Source organism: Canis lupus, chromosome X, assembly GCF_011100685.1.
Source record: "Canis lupus familiaris isolate Mischka breed German Shepherd chromosome X, alternate assembly UU_Cfam_GSD_1.0, whole genome shotgun sequence".
Classification (NCBI taxonomy): Eukaryota; Metazoa; Chordata; class Mammalia; order Carnivora; family Canidae; genus Canis; species Canis lupus.
Window position 1 is genome coordinate 11231688 of NC_049260.1, and position 20917 is coordinate 11252604.

Sequence of the window (20917 nt, forward strand, 5' to 3'; positions counted from 1 at the left end):
CTCAATTATCTTGAAGGAACTGCAAAATTAATAAAACTTCTGTACTGTTTTTCAAACTGTGGAAGTACAAAAATTAAAGGTTATCCAAAGACTCACCTTGGCTTCCAGTCATAATAGATATTGTAGCTACCTTTTTGTTATTTATTCCATTAAATGTGTTTAAAGGGCCCTCATTTCATATCAGGTAATAAAAGTGAATATTCATATATTAACAGTTAATCTGAATGACATAAATTTTCCTCATTTTACTGATACTGTTTGACTTGCTCAGGTTTGAGGATGCCAGAAAAGACATTGAACTAAACATTTATCAGTTTGAACTTCTAAAAGCTAAACTAGAAAAATAGGTTTTTTTGTTTGTTTTTTGTTTTTTTTACCAAAGCCAGATTTCAGCACATGTTTATTTTTGTTTCTGGGTTACTCAATCTAAGATTTAGGGTTGTTTGTAATTATCATTATGTAAAGATCTCTTTCTCACTAATGATGCTTTTCGTTGGTAAAGGCTATCTGTATGGCCTTACGTTAATATTGCTATGCCAACTTTATTTAGTTGTGACCTAATGTATCATTTTCCATCCCATACTTGAAATCTTTCTGTGTAACCGTTTTAGGTATGACTCTTAAGAACAATACAGCCAGACTTTTTTAAAAATCTGATATTCTAAAAAAAAATCTGATATTCTAATTGATAAGACTGGTTTGTTTACATATATTTTGATTACTGTTATATTTGGATTTATTTCTACCATCTGTGTGTATGTGTGTGTTTATGGGGGCTGCTGGAGGCAGGGGATAATACATACATATTCTGTTGGTTGTGGCTTTTCTTTGCCATTTTCCCCTTTACTGGTTTAGGAGTGATGCACTGTTTTTTCATTGGAAGCCTGTCAAAACCATAGGTCTTGGCTTATAGATGTTGAGGGTTGGCTGGAAGAGCTGGCTAGGGAGAAAGCCAGAGTAGAGTAGGGCGGCTTTTAGGGCTGCAGTTTGGCTCTGCCACTCCCTTACTCTGTCCCCAGGAAAAAGTCGCAGCACTCCTGCTACACAGGCACAGGGACCCAACCAACGTCTGTTTCCCCAGAATGTTTCATGGTTTTTGTGCTGGGTATTGAGAACAGTACTGAGATTCATGACCACTTTCACTTTTCTGTGGTCTATTTCAGATTGGGTTTGAAAAGGAAGCCAGCAACCATGCTAATTTGTCCAAAGTTGAGCAAAGCCCTCCCTGGAAAGCACATCCTTAAAAATCTGTGTCCTCCAGATGAATGTCTCTGATATGCAGCCATTCCTGATATAAAATAAACCTACATATATATACTCTCAAAGTGAAGGACAATGTGAAGCATTCATCTTTTTATCTAAAACAAAAACACTGTTCTGCCCATTGTTTGGAGGCATCTGATACAATTTGACTAATGTAACTGAACTACGCAAACTTTGCCTCCATCTTGTAGTTTTTATGTCATAAGTACTACAGTGGCCAGTAAAATTTGCATTTTTGGGTTCACTGATTTTACTGTTTGACAGATATTTCCCACCTCAAATTTTGTGTTTTTCGTATTCCATATTACTTAGATATGGAATTATTAATATTAATATTCCTTTATTATTAAGGAATTATGTAAGGAATTACTCTGACTTTAGTACATCTCTACCTTTCATTTTAAGTTCTACTTTTCTGTTGGTGTATAAAATTATGCACCATTCTAATTGTTTGTAATTAAAGTTGAAGCAGCTGTTTCTTCTTTGTTTTGATTATCTATAACCTTCCAAAGAGTTTAAATGCACCTCAAGATGGTGCTGATGATAGGCTAATTCAGAATCTTCCTAATTCTCTCTCCTACCCTTTTCCTGTTTTGCTTTTGATTCTTGGGGAAAACCATAGGACTTTTAAACAGCATGCAATGAATTTGTAAGATTAAAACACAAATTATATAAGATAGTTGTTTTGTAATCTTTTTTTGATGAAATCTCCTTATACAAATGAGCAGAAAATACTAACTGAATACTTTTCTTCCAGCTAATGATTAGATTGTCATTTATTCTGAATAATACAAATGCCTTATATTTTTGTCACCACCTAGCCCAGCGGAAGAACTGTATTTTGGAAGTACAGAATCTGGAGAGAAGAAAACTTTGATAGTGTTGACAAATGTAACGAAAAACGTCGTGGCATTTAAGGTAAATATCTGAAAGATACAATAAATCCTACGTGGAAATCTGACAGGGGATGTGATTTTAGACATATCTTAATGAAAAGATTGAGAATTTTTAACTTACACAGTGGTTTTATTTATGATATTTTTAGGCACGTTATACTGCCTTCTACTTTTGACTACATGGCATAGCTTATCGACAGTTTTCCCTGGGATCTGTATTTCAATCTTTAATGAGCCATAATAGGCAGGCTTTAATGTTGGTTGTAAATAAAAACCCAAGGAAAATCACTCATCATTATATAAATGATTCATAACAACAGTGAAAAATAAAACAATAAAAACTGTATGATGTAGCTTGGAACATAGTTTATATTGGATACTAACCTAACCACTCAGTTTACCACTGCCCCATATTGTAGGTATTATTTTCTTAAATCATCTATTTAATTCAGATTTAACCACTAGGATGCTCTGGATATTCTTTGAATATCTAGTGTGTTTTAATTTGTGAATGCTATTATAATTTGTCCTTTGTATATAGTTTTTTGAATTTGTATTATTAAATTTAGGCAATTATCAGACAGGCTATTTCATAATTTTATTTATTTAAAAGGAAGGCTAAGTGACAATTGGACTTACAAGTATTTTTTTTAAAACAGATTAATATTCTCCTATTGATGGGGAAAAATACGTTCTCTGCCTAACCACCATGGTTGTTTTGTTGACTTTATTAATCACTGTTAATTTTTAAAAACTCATTTTCAAGCTATTTACCCCCAAGAAGCATTTTTATTATGTTATTATTAGATGACTACTGTATTTATAAAACAGGTGCGAACAACTGCTCCAGAAAAATACAGAGTCAAGCCAAGCAACAGCAGTTGTGACCCTGGAGCCTCAGTTGATATAGTTGTGTCTCCCCACGGGGGTGAGTGCTGGCCTGATGGCCTCAGAGCAGGGTGCTGGGGTACCTGGGGCTGGGTAATGAGTCATTAGAGCTGGACTAGTGTCAACAAGTCACCTCGCTGCAGTCTAGGCATCTGTTTTCTCGTGTAAAAATGAGATGGGAAAAATGGTTTAACACATAAAATTGTTTCGATTCATGCCAGTTGAAATTGAATTTTTGAGAAAATCCTTTTTAGAAAAACTTTTTCCTTTTTAAGGTAGTTCCATATTTTTTCCATTGTTTTCTAGAATAATGCCTTAAACCATATGTCCAGCCCTTTGCAAAGGTTCTTGTTTATATAAGTTACCCTTTTGGAATGCAGGTTTAACAGTCTCTGCCCAAGACCGTTTTCTGATAATGGCTGCAGAAATGGAACAGTCATCTGGTACGGGCCCCGCAGAATTGACTCAGTTCTGGAAAGAAGTTCCAAGAAACAAAGTGATGGAGCATAGGTATGCTTTCTACTCACAGACTCAAATGTGATGGGAGGAATGAGAGAGAGAGAGAATCTACCTGCATGGACTAGGGAGGTGCCTGTCTTCCTTCTTATATTTTGGCAGGCGTTTAGGCTTCTAGTCTGAGCCTCAAGTTCTGCAGGGCTCCGGGGTGCCCAGATGAATGAGATATGCAGTTTCCTCAAGGAGGTTGCTAGTAGCAGCTTTGCTTACAGGCCAGTGCAAAAATCTGGATGTGTCAAAATTACAAACATGGATCTGTCCCAGCAGTTGCCTTTGCAGGAACACTCACCTTGTGTACTAGAAAGCGCATGTTGCAGCATTGTTTGTACTAGTAAAAAATGGGAAAGAACCTAGTGATTACCAGTGAAGCAATAGTCAAATGCACTTGAGTCTGTGCAGGAGTACTTTGCAGCTATTCCGAAGTGTGGGAAATCTACCTGTTCTCATGGAAAAATACCTGGGATACATTAGGGGGAAAATCCTGTAACTATATAGCCATAAACAAATATGTATGTGCATATAAAGATATATAGAAAAGGAGAAAGGAGAAGTCTGTGTTGTTTTATTTTGGAGTGTGCTAGTTCTGTCTCCCAGGGTACACTTGTCAATGTCTGGAAACCTTGTTCATTATCAAAATTGGGCCATGGGGTACTCTGGCATCTATCAGAGACTAGGGACACCGCTAACCATCCCACGGTGGAAAGGACAGCCCCCCAAGACAAAGAATGATCTTGCTTAAAATGGCGATGGTGCCTAGATTGAGGATTCTCAATGGTGGGTAGTTAAGGATGGCCACTCTGATGGCATTTTTGTACGTCCTGAAGGGAAAGAGAAAGTAAGCCACTTAGATAACTGGAAAAAAATGCTTTCTAGGTAGCAGGAACCACAAATGGAAAAGGAGTGTGCTTGGTCTGTGTAAGGAACAGCAAGGAGGTCAATGTAGCTTGAAACCAGTAAGGAAGGGTGGAGACAACATGAGAGAGAAGGTCAAAGAGGCAGTAGGAAGGCGGGTGATTACCATAGTGAGGACTTCTGATTTTGAGAAGAAAAACTATTAATTGGTGATAAGCAAAATGAGGAAGTGACTTGGCTTTTTTTTTAAAGGCTTACTCTGGGGGCTGTATGGAAAACAGGCTGTAAGCAGACACAGGTGAAAGAGTGATAGTACTTAGCACAAATAGTGCTAGCTGCAAGCCCCCACTGGTCTAAGTGCTTTACCCTGAGTTATTCACTTTGTCATTAAAATGACCCTGGGAGGTAGGTAGTTCTTTGTCTTCCCCCCCCCCCCCAGCGATAAATGAGAAGCGACCTTGTAACAGTCGTGGCTGAGTTAAATCTTCAAAAGGAATTAAAAGAAGGAACACAGAGATGAAAGGATCCAGGGTAAGAAGAAAGCTGGAGAGGCAGGCAGGGCCCAGAGGAGGAGCTTGGTCACCATGGTAATACCGGTGGGAGAGCATCGACCTGACCTGATTCACGTTTGATAAGATCACTGTTTGCAAGCTTGTTCACATGGGAAGAGGACAGGTGTGGACCTGGGAAGACGAGCTTTATTTCAGTTGTCCCAGCAAGAGAGGGAAAAAGACCCAGCCTGGAGGAGTATTTAGTGGCCACAGGAGGACAGTCTGGTAGGGACTCAGAAGGGAAACCAGTAGGTGAGCTGTGTCATCCAAGTCTAGGAAAGAGTGTTTCACAAAGAGGAAGAGACCAGTGGTACTAAGTGCTGCCATGCCAGTCATGAAGGGTGAGGTGTGAGTAGCAGCCCTTTGTGACCTCATGGAGGTCATCACTGACCTCATATAGAGCATTTTCAGTTGGCAGGAGCCAGGTTCTATTCTAGAAGTTTGGCTTGGAGGAAGGAAGAATGTGGTATTGACAGAGGGATTGTTTGGTGTAGGTTTTTCAATGGGAGAAGCCAACTATACAAGGTAAATCATTGATAGTGAAATTCCTGAGAAAGCTGAAGCAGGGATCAGCTTTACTCAGGAAGAAGGAAGGAACGCAGATACAGGTTAAGGCTTGTCAATCTTAGTTCCTTATAGCTGTCCGGTCATACCTGACTTTATGCACATCATTTTTCAAATATGACATTCCAGTCAAAGCCTTGATAATATAACCATGCTTCCAATTGTGTCCTATTACAAGGAGAACAGATCCTTATGCCAAAAGAAAAAACCTCTTTCCATGAAAAAATACTAAGGGTTTCTGAATTTTGGAGCAATCAGGTAGGGAGAAAAATTGTTTCAGTTCTGCTTACAAAGGTATAGTTTACCAAATTGCTGTCAGTCATAGATAGCTTATGAGAAGAGAGTAAAAGATTTCCTTAAATCTGGGAAAACCAAACATTAAAGAACAAGCAATAAAAAGTATAGTCATCAGTTCATTCAATCTCAGGTCATTAATTCTTGGTCTGCTTGAATGCTGCTTTTTTTTATTAGTTCTGGAAGTTATTAGAAACCTTTTTTCTGGAGTACTTGTCAGAGTCCTTTCCAGGAATCTCTGAAGATGAAGCACATTTGCAAAAGGATGATAGCTTCTGTAAAACACAAAAAGACTTAAAAATGGCCTTGGTTACAGATCTGATGAGAGTTCATTGTAATGCTTCTCACAAGGAAATTTGGTTATTTCTGTGACGTACAACATTGTAAGATAAGAACTAGAACATTACACCAGGACATAACAGATTTCTAGGAATTTTATACAATTTCTGGAACACTTATCTATACAAATATAATCCAAAGAAGGTTTAGCATTACTTGACAATGCTTCCCATGTAATTTAACATAGCAAGTAAGCCTAATTAGTTTTATATCTCTTTATAAGAAGAGAGCACAAATCTTTTGATATGTTCCAGAGGCCCTCTGAAAAATTCCAGAGATAGTTAAAGATCAAAACAGACTTTATTTAGAATTTGAGTTGGGGTTTGTCAAAAATGTCAAGAGGTTTTAGACACTTGACTAAATGGAACCATAAATCATCATGAAATAATACTTAATTACCCACTTAACCATAGTAACAATAAAATATCAAAGGCACATATAGAAAGTTACATAGTTGTAAGATTTAGGAAAATAGTCTGCTGAAGACTAAAAGAGCTAAGCAGTCAAAGACCTGATGATAAAGATAACGTGGAGCATGAGAAATTATTTTGATAAAACGCACCATCTTGCTTTCGAGGCAGATTACTTAAAAGCTAAAGAAAAACTTTCTCACCATCTCTTATCAGTAGCTGACTGATAGTCCAAGAAAAGGTTGTCCTTTTAGCAGATGAAATGTTTAATATAAGTACACTATTGATATTGAAGCTTCTTTTTATAACCCTTATAACAAATTCATTCAATTTTAGCCTGGTTGACTAATACAAAGTGGAATTTTCTGTTTGGATATAGACAGTTGGAAAGAGACATTTGGTTTGGTCCTTTATTCTCCTCCCTATTCTGAAATAACCAGCTTTACTTTAAGACAATATTACCTCCATTCCTCTTAATGAAAATATGTGTGCATACTTCATACCTCTCCTGGGCCAAAAACACATCCTTCTTTTCTTGCACACAGAGTTAGTTGTTTCCATTATTATTTCTAGTAATTACATATATGAATTAGAATTCTTAACCCTTAGAAACTATAATTTCTAGTGAAAACCAAGTGATAAGCAAGCAGTTGTGGTCAGTTAAAACCAGCATTCTGTAGATTGGCAAATTTATCAATACGTAATTTCTAGAAGCATAGGCTTCCTCATAGTACAGTTTTTCACCGTGGCACAAAATATGTTTACTAACAGACTAAATATTTTTAGTTGTTCTGTAGTAAGAGGCCAAAAGTAGATAAACCTATGTTCAGTAATGAACATTTCAGTATTTTATCTTATGTGGAAATAAATGGGAAATTCACTGACTAGATTAACTCAGCAAAACTAAAGCTTCAAGTTACCAAAGAGATTTGAAACCCTGTTTTTAATTATATTTGAATTTACCTGAAAACTCTTATCCAACCTCGATCTATCCAAATCACTTGTTTCCAACAATTATGCTTGAATACTCATGATGGCTTCCCAAGCTCTTTTTCATGCTGACACATTTTGTACCCAAGATAACATGAACTGCTTGAATAGTAAACTCCAGTAGAAAAAAAAAGTTGCATGTCTGCATTATATCTAATATGGATAACTTTGAAGACATGCCTATTTTAATTGAACCAACAAACTTAGCTTTTATTTTACCTAGGATTAATCTATATCACATGAACTTGAAAGACACCTAGGTCGGTTTTTATATTTCTAAGAGGTTTAAGGGATACTTAATTTGGTAAGTACTTATTTTTCTTTAAGCCAATCAGAGAGAGCTTTTACAAATTAGTTTTTGTAATACTATCTGGAGGTAAAGATTACACATCTGTAACATACATATATATAGACACATACAAACATGCAGACATGGAGACCTTTCAACTATAGCTCTAAAATTTCAGCCATGAATCAAGTACAGTAACACAAACCTCTGGCAGTTGGAATTAGTTTACCTGCTCAGATGGCTGAAGGCTTTTTACTACTTTTGTTTTCATTTGCCAAATTCCCAAATAACTCCCTTTTTTCCTTCTGATGAGAATCACTTCCCTAAAGTTTGTATTTCAAAGAGCTAGCTATCTAGTCCTAGAGAAGATAGGGTAGAAAATTCATACCTCAAAGGCACGGAGAAAGTCTCAAGGAGTTTTGGGGGTATATTTGCCAATTATCAGATATCTAGAGGAATTACTATTTCTGTATTCCTTCTTTTTCTTAAGCACAGGATGGTTCTGTGTCCAGCATCCTGATCTTCTACAATACCTACATGTATTTTGAGATGACTGGGGGAGGTTTTAGGATTAGTAAGGTCAGGTGGATTTTTGAATTGCTTCCAGTGCTGTTATTCTGGTTTTGTAAAGATTTGCAAGTCAAAGACAGTTGCTTTTAATTACTCAATTCCATCGCAGCCTGAATGGTATCAAGGGATCGATACCACCTATGCAACTACACTTTCTTCAATTTGCTCTATATCAGTAGAAGATTTCCAACTAAGATGGAAATGAAGTGATTTCTGTGTTCTGAAGGAAGCTTCAGGGTTTTTAATGCGCTATGCCTTTAAAAAGTTTCTATAAAGTATTCAACAAAGGCCTTTATGGGCGGGGTGGGGAGCTGTACTGTTGCTTCTAGCAGCCCCCAAACATCAGCCATCAGTTGATCCACTTCCTGAATATTTTTAAGAGGGCCTAGGAGAAATTCTGGTCATTTCCGATAAGAGTTTTTCCTCGGTGTGTGTGTGGGAGGGGGCATGTGGCTTGTCTGAGAACTACAGTATAATCATGGATGGGAAGAGAGAACAACCCTTATTAACAGCAAGTCACAGTCCCTGTGAGTGGTGAATGAATGGCCACTAATCTTTCTTACCTCTTTTCTCAATTTGCTACGTATCTTCTGAGCAGGGAGGTACAAAGAATTTCATAATTTCATCTTGCTAAGGAAGTCCCTCAGGCTAGCAGCCATACTCCTTCATATTCTCCTTTCAATTTGGCCTTTCCAGAGATACCAGTAAGACTATGGTTTAGGATGAGAGCTCTCTCAAAATTTTTTAAACATAGCAGCTTTTCCATTCAAAAGATCCATTATCTGACATTGACAAGTAGGGTCTTATATTAATCTCAATAGCGACTCAAGCCAATAGGCCTTTTTATGGTGTAGCCATGGACACAAGAGGCATCCCCAAAGATGTTGCAAAAGATGCAGTCCTGACAGGATCCTGGGAGATGGCATAAGAAAGCAAAGACCTCCATTGCCACAAGTGGTAAGAATGGTGTGGTGAAAAGGATATCTCTAGTTTCCCACACAGTTGAAGACCCTCTAATCCATGGCATCAGGGAAGTGCTTACTGGATTGGACTTTTCCAGCACTAATGACAACAAAAGCTGAGATGACAAAGACCCCTCATGACTGGGGCCCCTAATGACAAACTGCTCTGAGAACTGGCACAGCTGGACAAAGAGGATGCTCCTATCACCTTGTGCCTCCAATATCCCCAGCCTGGTCAGCCACCTGCTGGATGCCTATGGACACATGCATCCTCCAGCTGACAGAGACCAAAAAGAATATTCTTGCTGGTCACAAAGCCCAGCTCTCAAGACCTAGAACATGATGAAAGGAAGACCTCATTTGACCTATTTCCTTCTGCTAATCTAAATTTGGCAAGGAAGGGACAAGGTGAAATTTTTACCTTTCTCGACCTGGCACTAGAGTGAGATCCAGGAAAGCGGACTTTGCTACAAGTTCTTACCTTTGCCAGCTTCTGCCAGTTTTCCAGGATCCCGTCTGTAGGCTCCCAGGCGAGGACAGTATCTCAGCAGGTCCCATCGTAGGTTCCCAAAATGTAGGAGAGGAAAAACCATTTCTCATCTACCCTGCTAGGTTCTTGGCAGGCACCCCCCACCCCCGTAATAAAAGACAGATTAATAGGAACAAAGCAGAAGTTTAATAACATGTCTAGCTCCTGTATACATGGGAGATACCCAGGAAAACAATGAAACTCCCCAAAGTGGCTCAAGACACCACCTCCAGCTGAACATCATCTCCAGCTGAAGACAAGATGTTGGGGGGTAAGGGAGGCAGGAAAAATTACAGTCAACAAGGGTAAGATCAGTAAGCAGATCTAGATCAAGAACTCTTAACAGAGAAGGGACCAGAGACTTTTGTCATCCCCTCTTCCTGGTACGGAGAGGAAGACATCCTTACAGATGGACATTTCCTTCCCTTCTAAATGTAAAGGTTTTCAGAGCTTTTCTTAGGTCTGCTGTTTCTTAAAAAAATAACCAAAAAAAATAAATAACCAGCTCATAGATAATCCTTATGCCAGAGAGGCATATTTTGGGGTGGCAAATTCTGCTCCCCTTCCAAGATAAATACACACTGAGCTGCTACCTTACATGTATCTGAGGAGAAGGAGGAGTGCTCTCATCTCGGTTACATAAACTTCTGTGGTTCATTTTATAGTTCACTTCTATAAAAAAGTTCATTAAAAATGTTAAGAAGTTCTGTTTCCTTTGGATTTTCATAGGTTAAGATGCCATATTGTTGAGAGCAGTAAACCAACCACCCTGACATTAAAAGACAGTGGTTTTAACATGTCTGATAAAACCAGTGAGGATCTTTATCTACAGGTAAGTGTTCTTTCTCCGTAACTAAAACAAAGTGGTTCATGCTAACCAATATCAGAAATCCACTTTCCCCTGCTCATGTAAGGAAGTCCTTTGGCATAGACATGACAGAAATGCTCTTTTCTTTGTGAAGGGAAGCCAAATCCGAATCGGTAAGTGGTGAGTGACTTTTGGAGATCTATTAACTTTGTAAAAGCTCTGGCCATTTTAATTTGGGCAAGGTCTGGTGCTTTGCGGGAGTAGCAAAGAATGTGATCTCATGAAAGGGGTACCATTTCAGTTTGAAACAGATGGAGGGGCTCTCTTTCTGAATAGCTGCTTTCGGTACCTCCGGGAGGTGATCGCTTTGCTCTTGCTCAACTAGAAAAGTAGACCTTTCCGAAACAAGAGTAAGTGGGTGCACGTCTGCTCACCAAACAAATATGATCCCTCATCGCGTTTCCAGCTCCCAGCTGTTCAGGGTAGACGGACCCCATCCTGGAAATGTTTGGATTTCTAATATCCCTATGGACTGTTCACATGATTCATGTACTGTTTTACTGATATGACTCTTTCATCCTTTTCTCCCTCTTTAGCTCAATCGTTTACTAGAAAGCAATAGGAAGCTTGAAGACCAAGTTCAGCGTTGTATCTGGTTCCAGCAGCTGCTGCTTTCGTTAACAATGCTCTTGCTTGCTTTTGTCATCTCTTTCTTCTATTTGTTGTACAGTTAAAGAAGTGGCATTCAGTGGCAAACATGGCTCTTTCATTCATTAGTGGGAAAAAGACCCAGGACTTCATGCTACTATAAAAGTGTCGCACATCTGTACTTCCTGAAAGGAAATGTGCAACACTTGGGAACAAATCCATGTCTTGAAAATAAAGTCTGTTAGCATAAGGAAACACTGGAGAAATGGATTATAAGAGACTATAGCTGTAGTTAGCCATGTCAAGACATATCCGTGTGTAAATTAATACTTTAGATATAATTTATTTTTTCCTTTTGATTTGACTACTTTTCAAGTTTAAGTATATATATATATACAGTAGCTGAAAAGTGTAAGTAACAAGCTTTCTCGCAGCCAAAAAACGTTATCTGCTTTTTTTTAATGACAAAATCATTATAGCTGAGCCAACTTACTAGCTTTTCTATACTATGTATATAGAACATGTATATTGGAAAAAAAAAACATACTTATACAGAGTAATTTCTGTAAACATGACTTTGTAATTTTGAGAATTACTTCCAGATGCTAGTCAATATTCTTTGGGTATGTAAAACTATTTAATGCCAAACCACCTTTAGCCTTTGTTTCTTATCTGTCTTCCTTAACAGTCTGCCTTTTATTAATCTTGGACTTTTTAATGAACATTCACATTTAGGTAGAGTTTGGGAAACTATGCTTGGTTGGGTTTTCTTTGAATTCTGTTAGTGACGTGGAGAAGAAAAATCCTTCGGGTCCCACCTTCCAGTCTTTTTTTACATGGTTTCACATTGCTCACTGTGGCTGGACACAGATCCATCTGTCTCATTTATCAGAAAGGCCTACTCCCCCATTGTACCATCTTCACCCGAACTCTATTCTAAATGAAAAGAGTTAAAATTTCTTTGAAGAGTTTGGTTTTGAGATGCATTTACATTCCCATTCCTTGTTAAAATTAGCCACAAGAAGAAAACTCGACAAAAGGCTAGAGTATCTATAAACGTGAAAAAAAAATAAAAAATCAAGTGTCAAGTCTCTATTTCAGAGTGAAAAGTAGAACTCATGATCCATGTGTACCATCTTCAGGCCAGGGCTAATTGACTTGCTTGACACTCTGCCCTTGTCTCAGTAATCCCAAGGGTGATCCCTAAAACTCCTAAAATGATAACGACTTGCAGGGGCAGAGATGAATGAAAGGAGTTTGTTTTCTCATTTATACAGCCAGTTTCAGTCCGTGTTGGTTCACGTGTAAATCTACTGGATATGAAAGAAAAACAAGTCTGCCTGTTAAATAAATGTTGAGTTTTGATTGAGCCATGCTTGGAGAATTTTTTATTCTGAAGTGTAGTGTTGGCGGCTTTCATCTGGAGCAGCTGAGGATTCCAGAATGGAGTTGTGAAGAAGGAGATCAATAGAGTCCCTTCAAAATTGGCCTAGCAATAAAACCTTAAAAGGACACTGGTCTGATACTTTGTCTTAATTTGGGTTTTTCTGTTGCAGTTTGCCACCTCCAGACGTGAAAATGACTTCAGTACACCCTAAGTAATACCTGTACTCTCTCCCTGTGTGTGTGTGCACAGCGGTCTCCCCTTATATGTTACATTCCCTGCTTTAATATTCTCTAATCCCAAAGTATTTGTGTCTGTTTTTTTGTTCCCTGGCAAACGAATGGAAATCATTGGTCAGAATTTGAAGTGTGCAGTCCTAACAGTGTCCCTTTAATGTTTCCTATGAAAATGACTGACTCGCCAAATTGTTCTTCCCTGATACCTGGCCAGTTTGATTTTAATAACCTATCTTGTTAATGTCTGTGTGTCTATTAAATGTGACTATGCAAGATTACTGCAAACTAACTCTAAAATCAAAGGTATCTAAACTTTTTTCTTGCCCTAACTAATCACATATTTACATTTGATTTTACTGTCTTTTGATTTTCTTTCATCACACTTTGTATGATTATTACTTTGAGGACTCTGATAATTATTTTTTATCTTGTCATTAGCTGTTCATGACCAGATTACCAAGGATCAACATTTAGATTTAGATTGTTTTCACTTGAGGATGGAAATTAATAGACTTTCCATGAAAATATTAATCGAATAGCATTAGGTTGATCTGAAAAGTAGCCTAAAAATGCAATTGCGGTTAAACCTAGCCTCAAATTTCATAACAATACCATAACTGTTTTATATCTTGCCACTAATTTTGACTGGATTTAATAGCACTTTATTGTACAATTGCAAAAAAAAATATATTGCTAGAATTGTTGCCAGTGTAATTTCTCTAATATTCTGGTGCTTTTCATATATTTTCAGTATTTTTATTACTATATTGGTATTTTCTTTGTATAATTGATCAAAAGTACATGTTTTCTATTTTAATATGTTTTAGAAAAATAATTACATTTATGAAATAAATATCATCAGGAAAAACCTCTGGTCTCTAATTGATAAAGCATCTTAAAAAAATCAATGTTCAGGCACACTCTGACCTTTCAAACATCACATTAATTTCTATTGGACCTGCTTTGCATTTTTATAAGGACAGTGCTGTAAGCTTCCAGAGTTACAATTGTGTTTATCAGGTGAACCTGTCCTTCGTGTGTCCCGTTTCTCCTCAACCCCAGTCAGAGTCTAGCTACTCTTCAGTGGAGCTCTCCGTTTTCCCCAAACTTAACACCAGACTCACTGTCATGACTGGAGGCTCCATCATGGAATCTTCCCGAGAATTGCCCAAAGTCCCCTCAAACCTAGTATACCTTCCAGCCTGCCAGGTACCAGCAGGAAGCAGGCTGTGGAGAGAACATCCTACCCGGCTCCTGGGTACATGGAAGGAAGTCCCCATGGAAAGCACCCACAGGCTGTGGGTGTGGTTGGAAGGGGCCTGAGGATTATTGGTGTAGTCCCCCCTACACCACCACTGGAAGGTAGCTCCCACAGGGCAGCTACCACTCCATAAAAATAGAAGGAACAGGACAGGTCCATCTTCTAAACTGAGAAAGAAGGAGAAATACAAATTGATAAGAGAAACTCAGAATAGAGCTACAAAGACAAAATGATAGTCTACCAAGAAGCACCACGTCTACCTAGGACTGTGAGGCTGGGCCCCCCTTTCCTAAAAGAATTTTCTAGAAAACAAAAGCTCCTGTGGGGAAAGTTCCAGCGAGGGTAGGATTGGTTCCTTCGCACTCATCTTCCTCTTCCTCCCCTAAGTTTGCACCAACAACTCAAAGTTCGCTGATGTCACGGCACCACCAGCCCCCGGAAGCATAGGGCTCCTCTTCTCTTCCTGCCCCGGAAAGACAGAATGAATGTTGTCCCATCCATTCCATTGGAGGCAAAGGTGGTTAGGAGTGAGGGCTCTGTAGTAAGGCCAGTGGGATGCAGCTGCCCTCCGAACCACCTGCTACCTGTGTGACAGCAGTGTTAGTTGAACTCCTTGGGCCTCAGTTTCCTCATCTCTGAGGCTGATTCCTAGTGCTGTGCAGGACGACTGTGAGAGAGAGAGGAAATAATGCACTTTAAGCAGCCATACAGAGGCTGGCCTTGCTTTGCTGCTGTTGCCCCTGCCACCTTCCATCCCAGCTTTTTAGAACTTTCCACACTTGGGTTGATCTTACTGAATATCCCACCTCACTCAAAGTCAATCATCAGTTCTCCAAACTTCCCCTATTTTATACTCCTACCCTTGCCTTCTTACTACTCCACTCTTAATTCTAGTGCCCAGGGTAAGGGGCATACTTTAGAAGGGTAGTGATGACTGGCTGCCTTGAATCCTGTGAAGGAGTATCCCTTCCAAAGAACACTTGGTCAGATGTTTCCTTCTACCATTGCACCCACACTCTTTCAAAACACCACACATGCACACTCATGCACATGCACACACACACAATTGATCTTGCAATACTCCACCCATAAGTTTCCCTTAAATTTGTAACAATTCAATTAAAATATCACATAGGATCCTTCACATCTTTATAATTTTGCCCTCCCATTGAGTAAAATTACCTCCCTGTAATGTCTAAAGATTCTCTTCCTCTCTGCTGGTGTCCCCTGCCATGCAAAATAAAACTAATCTCCTACATATGCGAAAGTATTTGAGACAACTGGTTCAACTGGCAAGAAGAGGAACTTCTTGACCCATAGGGGCAAAATAGGTGCACATTTTCAAGTCTTTCTGAAGAGAGAATTTGAGTGGCCCTTCAGACTGCCAGTTGCTCCATGTGCTTCTGTCCTGAACAGTCTGGGAATATGGAATAAGGTCTCGTGTTTTACACCTAAGGAAACCAAGGGCCAGAGAAATAATTCTCTGTCCCTAGGTCATGTGGCTGGTTGCTTGCAGAGCCAAGAGTTGAACTCGTCTCCCAAGTCTAATGCTTATCTGTTTTACAATCACCCAGAGTGGCCAATCTGAGTGATAATTTAAAATGTCCAAAGGACAGTCTGAGAACTTTACCTTCACCAAATGGCAGGAGAGGAAAAGAGAAGACAAAGTCCTTAAAGAGAAGCAGAGGTGAAAAGACACAATTGCCCCTCAAGACCCTTGGCTGGGAAAGTAAGTTTCTGGGTATTTTAAGCTACAGACCATACTTTGAGAAAGGTTTGAAACCTATGGGTTGATTGATGTATTGATGTACTCTTTACTTGGATGGAGGGTTTTGGCGGGCACCCTCAGCCTTATGAGAGGTGTATCTAGCACTCCAGAGAAGGGCACCCACTAGCTGTGTGGCTCAGAGTTGTCTCAGCCACAGTCCAGTGACCTCAAGGAGTCTTGTGTTCAATAAAATCAGAGCATTTAAGTGTTCTGTTCCCATGTAACAAATGACCACAAATCTACCACCTGAAAAACCACACAAATTATCTCAGTTTGCACATGTTGAACCTACCACAGTGGGGCTGGGCTCTTGGCTCAAGGTCTTACAACACTGCAATGATGCTGTCAGCCGCCTGCATCTCCCTGGAGGCTCAAGTGGATCAAGATCCACTTCCAAGTACCTTCAGGTTGCTGGCAAAATCCTTTTTCTTGAGACTGTAGGACTAAGGTCCTGAAGTTCTTGCTGGCTATCAGCCGGGGACCGCTCTCACCCCCTCGAGGCCACTCCCAGGTCTTTGCTAAATGGCCTCCTCTATAGGCAGTTCACAACATGTCTGTTCTCACCTACAATCTCTTTCAGGAAGGGCCCGGTTAAGGGGTGACCTGATTAGGTCAGGCCCACCCAGGACAATCTCCCTTCTGATGAGCTCAGAGGTGACTGATTAGGAACCTTAATTACATCTGCAAAATCCCTTCTGCTGTATGAGCTAACTTGGGTGATGAGAGTGCTAGCCCGTCAGACACTAGCTCTGGCCCCCCACTCAAGGGGAGAGGGTTACGCAGGGTATGTTGCATGGGATCTGCAAGCTCATCCAATCTGGCCCCTCATTTTGCAGATCGGGGAACAGAAAACCAGAAAACTAAACCAATCTCACCCAGTCTAAATGACTGCTTAGAATTCACAGATGCCCCACACATGAAAGAAAATAGCTCAGAATTGTGTTAAGCTCCGAATGACAGGCATGGAGACAGTAGGTCTCTATCCCAGTTGGCTTTCTCCAGTCTCTGCTTCAGCGCACACATGTATTCAAACTTTTGTCAATAAACTTAAGGGAAGGTACGTAACCAGTATTTTTCACATTTGTTCATTAACCCCCCAAGGAGTGGATCATTCTAGAGCTGTGAGGTCGTGTGTGTGCGTTGAAAAATTTCACTAGTTTTTGGAAGTCATCTAAAACTGTCCTCCATGGACTTGCTATTGCCTCACAAAATCAGACTTGATTTCCCCTTCTGTCTGTGTAGGTCTTCTTGTTTCTGACAGCAAGAAACCTCCAAATTACTAATCCTATGCCTGGCCCCTTTTGCTAAATCAGGGACGATAAAAAAAGAAGTGAATCACTTGTCTTTCCCACTCCAATACTCCTCCACCTTTTCTGCACCAAACCCTCACTCTAATACTAGCATACAGATTTCTTCAGTACAATTACTATTTGCAGTTAGATTTGCCCTGGATTACTTTTGCCCGCTCATAGGCAAATATGCTCGAACAACTTGAGTCAAATACCAAATCACTGTTCTCAGTCATAAACTAAATGTCAAAAATGTGTTTTGGGTACTTTTCCAATATTCTAACTCCAAGACTCAAGCTACTTCCTTTTAAGGGAGTGAAGAAGGATGAGGTTATTATTAGGAGCAGTAACAATAGTATGACAGTCTCGCAAAATTTAACTTTTTTAATGTGGCTGAACTAATAAGTTGCTAAAAAGGTAAGGTAAAAGGAAATGGATATAAAAAGCAAAGCTTCCTTTCATATTCAGTGTTTACTACGCTGGGATCACTTAAACTACTTAAGAGCTTAGTCATTAAAGGTGGAGGTGTATCTTATAGAGGAGTTATATCTGAAGTCAGTGCTTAGAGTAAAACTGACTATACTCAGAATTTCCCCTGAAAATTCATTAGGAAGTTGCCACAATAGAGATGGACATAGTAACTCTTCTCTTGGTGAGTCCAACTCTTCATTTTAATACCAGATAAAATACTAAGTTGCCTTTATTTGGGAAGGGGGTGTAGTAGAATAAATACATATATTGTGTCTACAAAACTAGAATCACCATCAGCGAGATTCTTTTAAGAGGCAAGAGAGAAAGGAGAAGGAGCAAAAAGAAAAAAACCCGAAACATTCACGTCTACCATTCTACTTACATTGGATGGAAAAGACCCTCTTGATTTTACGAGTTGAGGGCCAGCTATAAATAAGGTTGCTCACACAGTTGAAGCCAAATTCAAACTGAAATCTGGTCTCCCTCTTAAACATCTTTAGGAAGGGTCCTCACCACATCTCCACTTCCACCTCGCTCCCTGTTATGTGATTCCGATTTGGGGTCTATTCCCATCACTCCAGAAAAACAACACTTGTGAAGGTCCAACAATGACCTCCTTGTCACTTCATTCAATGGGCCTTCTTCAGTTGGAATTTGAAGTGAGTTCTTACGGCAGCATTTAGCTATACGAACTACCAGGTTTCTGCTTTTCTTCTCCCACTAACACCCTTTAGTGTCCTTTACTAGCTTATCTTCCTCCACCATCTTTAAGATGTTAATATTAGAACTGAGCTCCCTTTCCTCTCTCCCCATAGGTGATCTCCCCAGTATCCAGGGCTGCAATTAGCATTGGTAAGCTATTAAGCCTTGGACATTCTAACTGGACCTCTTGTTCTAAGTCTAGACGTACATATCCACTGTCAACTGAGCGGTTCCAGATGTCCATCACAAAATGTCAAAAACAACTCTCAATCTTCCCCCAGACCTGGTCTTCCAGTCTCATCTCAATGAACAGCACCACCCTCCATTTGTTTATATGAGCTAGAAACCTGACCTTCACCCTTGACCCCACAGGGGCCCTCCACTCTGCGCTTCTCTTCCTTCTCCACTGCCACTCCCCTTCTTTAACCCACAGCATCTCTCCCTGGACTTCTGCAACAACCTCCCAGGCAATACTTGCACATTCCCTTTGGCTCTCTGCAGTCCTTTCTCCATGTGGCATTCACAGACATTCAGTACTCATTGAAAATGCACATCCTATCATACCACTCCCCAGATTAAAACCCTCAAGCGGCTTCCATGGCTCTTAGCCCATGATTACACTTCCTAATTTGGCCTACCAGCTCCTGGAAGATCTGGCTCTTGCCTAACTTGATAGCCTCACCTTCCCCCCTCTCTCCCTCTTTATGGTCTGGTCCTGTATAAATCAAACTAACACCATCTTGATGAAATCCTCCATGATGACCATTCTGACCTAATGCCTTCTAGAGCACAGCCCCATTGCCACGTTCTTTCCTTTATTTAAGCACATCCTTAAGTATACCCTTCTGATTTGCCTTGGAGATATGACTAGGACACTCATCTATTCTCAAACATTATCCTCCTACATGGTATCCTAGCATCTGCTCCACAGCCTCTAGGGCTATAAAAGCAGGTCTTATGGGAAGTGAGGTTGTATAGATCTACTTGTCTTGCTGCCACCCAAGATGTGCTTCTATCTATAAATCCCCTTAGTAAGCCATTTCTTGTCAAGCTGGACTTGTCAGCCTTTTTCTTCAGTCTTATTGCTCTTTCAGCCTTCGGAGGTCATTTTGCATTATACCTCCTTTTCATGGAACAGGTCCCACCACTACCTGGAATTCTCTATCCCAGCCTCCCTGCCTCACCTCCTCATGGTGACTCTTAGCTCATCATTTGTTCCAAACAACAACAAAGAAAAATTGACCTCATAGATACAGAGCACAAATTGGTGATTGCCAGAGGTGGATGGTGGGGGGATGGAGGAGGCAAAATGAGTAAAGGGGGTTAAAAGGTACAAATTTCCAGTTATAAAATAAATGTCATGGGGATATAATATAGCGGAGTGGCTTTAATTAACACTGTACTACATATTTGAAAGTTACTAAGAAAGTAAATCTTTTTTTAAAGATTTTATTTATTTATTTGACAAAGAGAAAGTACAAGTAGGGGGAGCAGCAGGCAGAGAGTGAGTAGCAGGCTCCCCAAGGAGTAGGGAGCCTGATGCAGGGCTCGATCCCAGGACCCTGGGATCATGACCTGAGCCAAAGGCAGACACTTCACCAACTGAGCCACCTAGGAACCCCTAGAGAATAAATCTTAAAAGTTCTCATCACCAGAAAAAAAAATTGTAACTGTGTGATAATGAATGTTAATAAGATTTACTATGGTGATCATTTTGCTATATATACACAAATATGAAATCACTATGTTGTACACCTGAAACTAATATTTTATGCCAATTATACCTCAACAAAAAATAAAATATATCTCTCATTCAAAGGATGTGGTTAGGTTCCATTAGATATTCCCATGATAGGGGATCTCTGGGTGGCTCAGTGGTTTGGCGCCTGCCTTTGACCCAGGGCGCGATCCTGGAGTCCCAGGATCGAGTCCCACGTCGGGCTCCCGGCATGGAGCCTGCTTCTCCCTCCTCCTGTGTCTCTGCCTCTCTATGTCTATCAAAAATAAATAAATCTTCAAAAAAAAAGATATTCCCATGATACCAGCACGTTTTCTTCATAACACTTATTACAGCTTGTATTCAGATACTTGTGTGATTCTTATTAACACTGTTCTCTCCATTGGACTATAAACTTCTCAAGGGAAGGGATAGTATTCACCACTGATTCTCCAGCACCTAGCACATACCTGCCACACGGCTGGAGCCTACCTGGTGAGAAGCAATTACTTCCTGGGGTTTAAAAAACAGACTCCTCTGGGGGCGCCTGCGTGGTTCAGTCGGTTAAGCATCTGACTCTTGATTTCGGCTCCAGTCATGATCTCAGGGTCGTGAGATTGAGCCCCAAGTTGCTCCACACACAGCATGGAGTCTGCTTGAGATTCCCTCTCTCCCTCTGCCCGGCCCTCACCCACACTTGCACACACTCTTTCTCAAAAT

The 20917-nt window shown here is 39.9% G+C and overlaps 1 protein-coding gene across 2 annotated transcripts in view; it reads left to right on the forward strand.

Annotated features, from left to right (window-relative positions):
* MOSPD2 (motile sperm domain containing 2) overlaps positions 1–13703 on the forward strand; it is a 53274-nt gene extending 39571 nt beyond the window's left edge. The window contains exons 11-15 of one of the 2 annotated variants that reach the window (XM_038586862.1): positions 2085–2181; positions 2991–3087; positions 3428–3557; positions 10643–10745; positions 12926–13703. In XM_038586862.1, the coding sequence (XP_038442790.1) occupies positions 2085–2181; positions 2991–3087; positions 3428–3557; positions 10643–10745; positions 12926–12967 (469 nt within the window). In that variant the 3' untranslated portion in view covers positions 12968–13703. Of the gene's footprint in view, positions 1–2084; positions 2182–2990; positions 3088–3427; positions 3558–10642; positions 10746–11317 lie in introns of both variants that reach the window. The other variant, XM_038586861.1, reaches the window with a different exon arrangement.
* The last annotated feature ends 7214 nt before the right edge of the window (positions 13704–20917 follow it).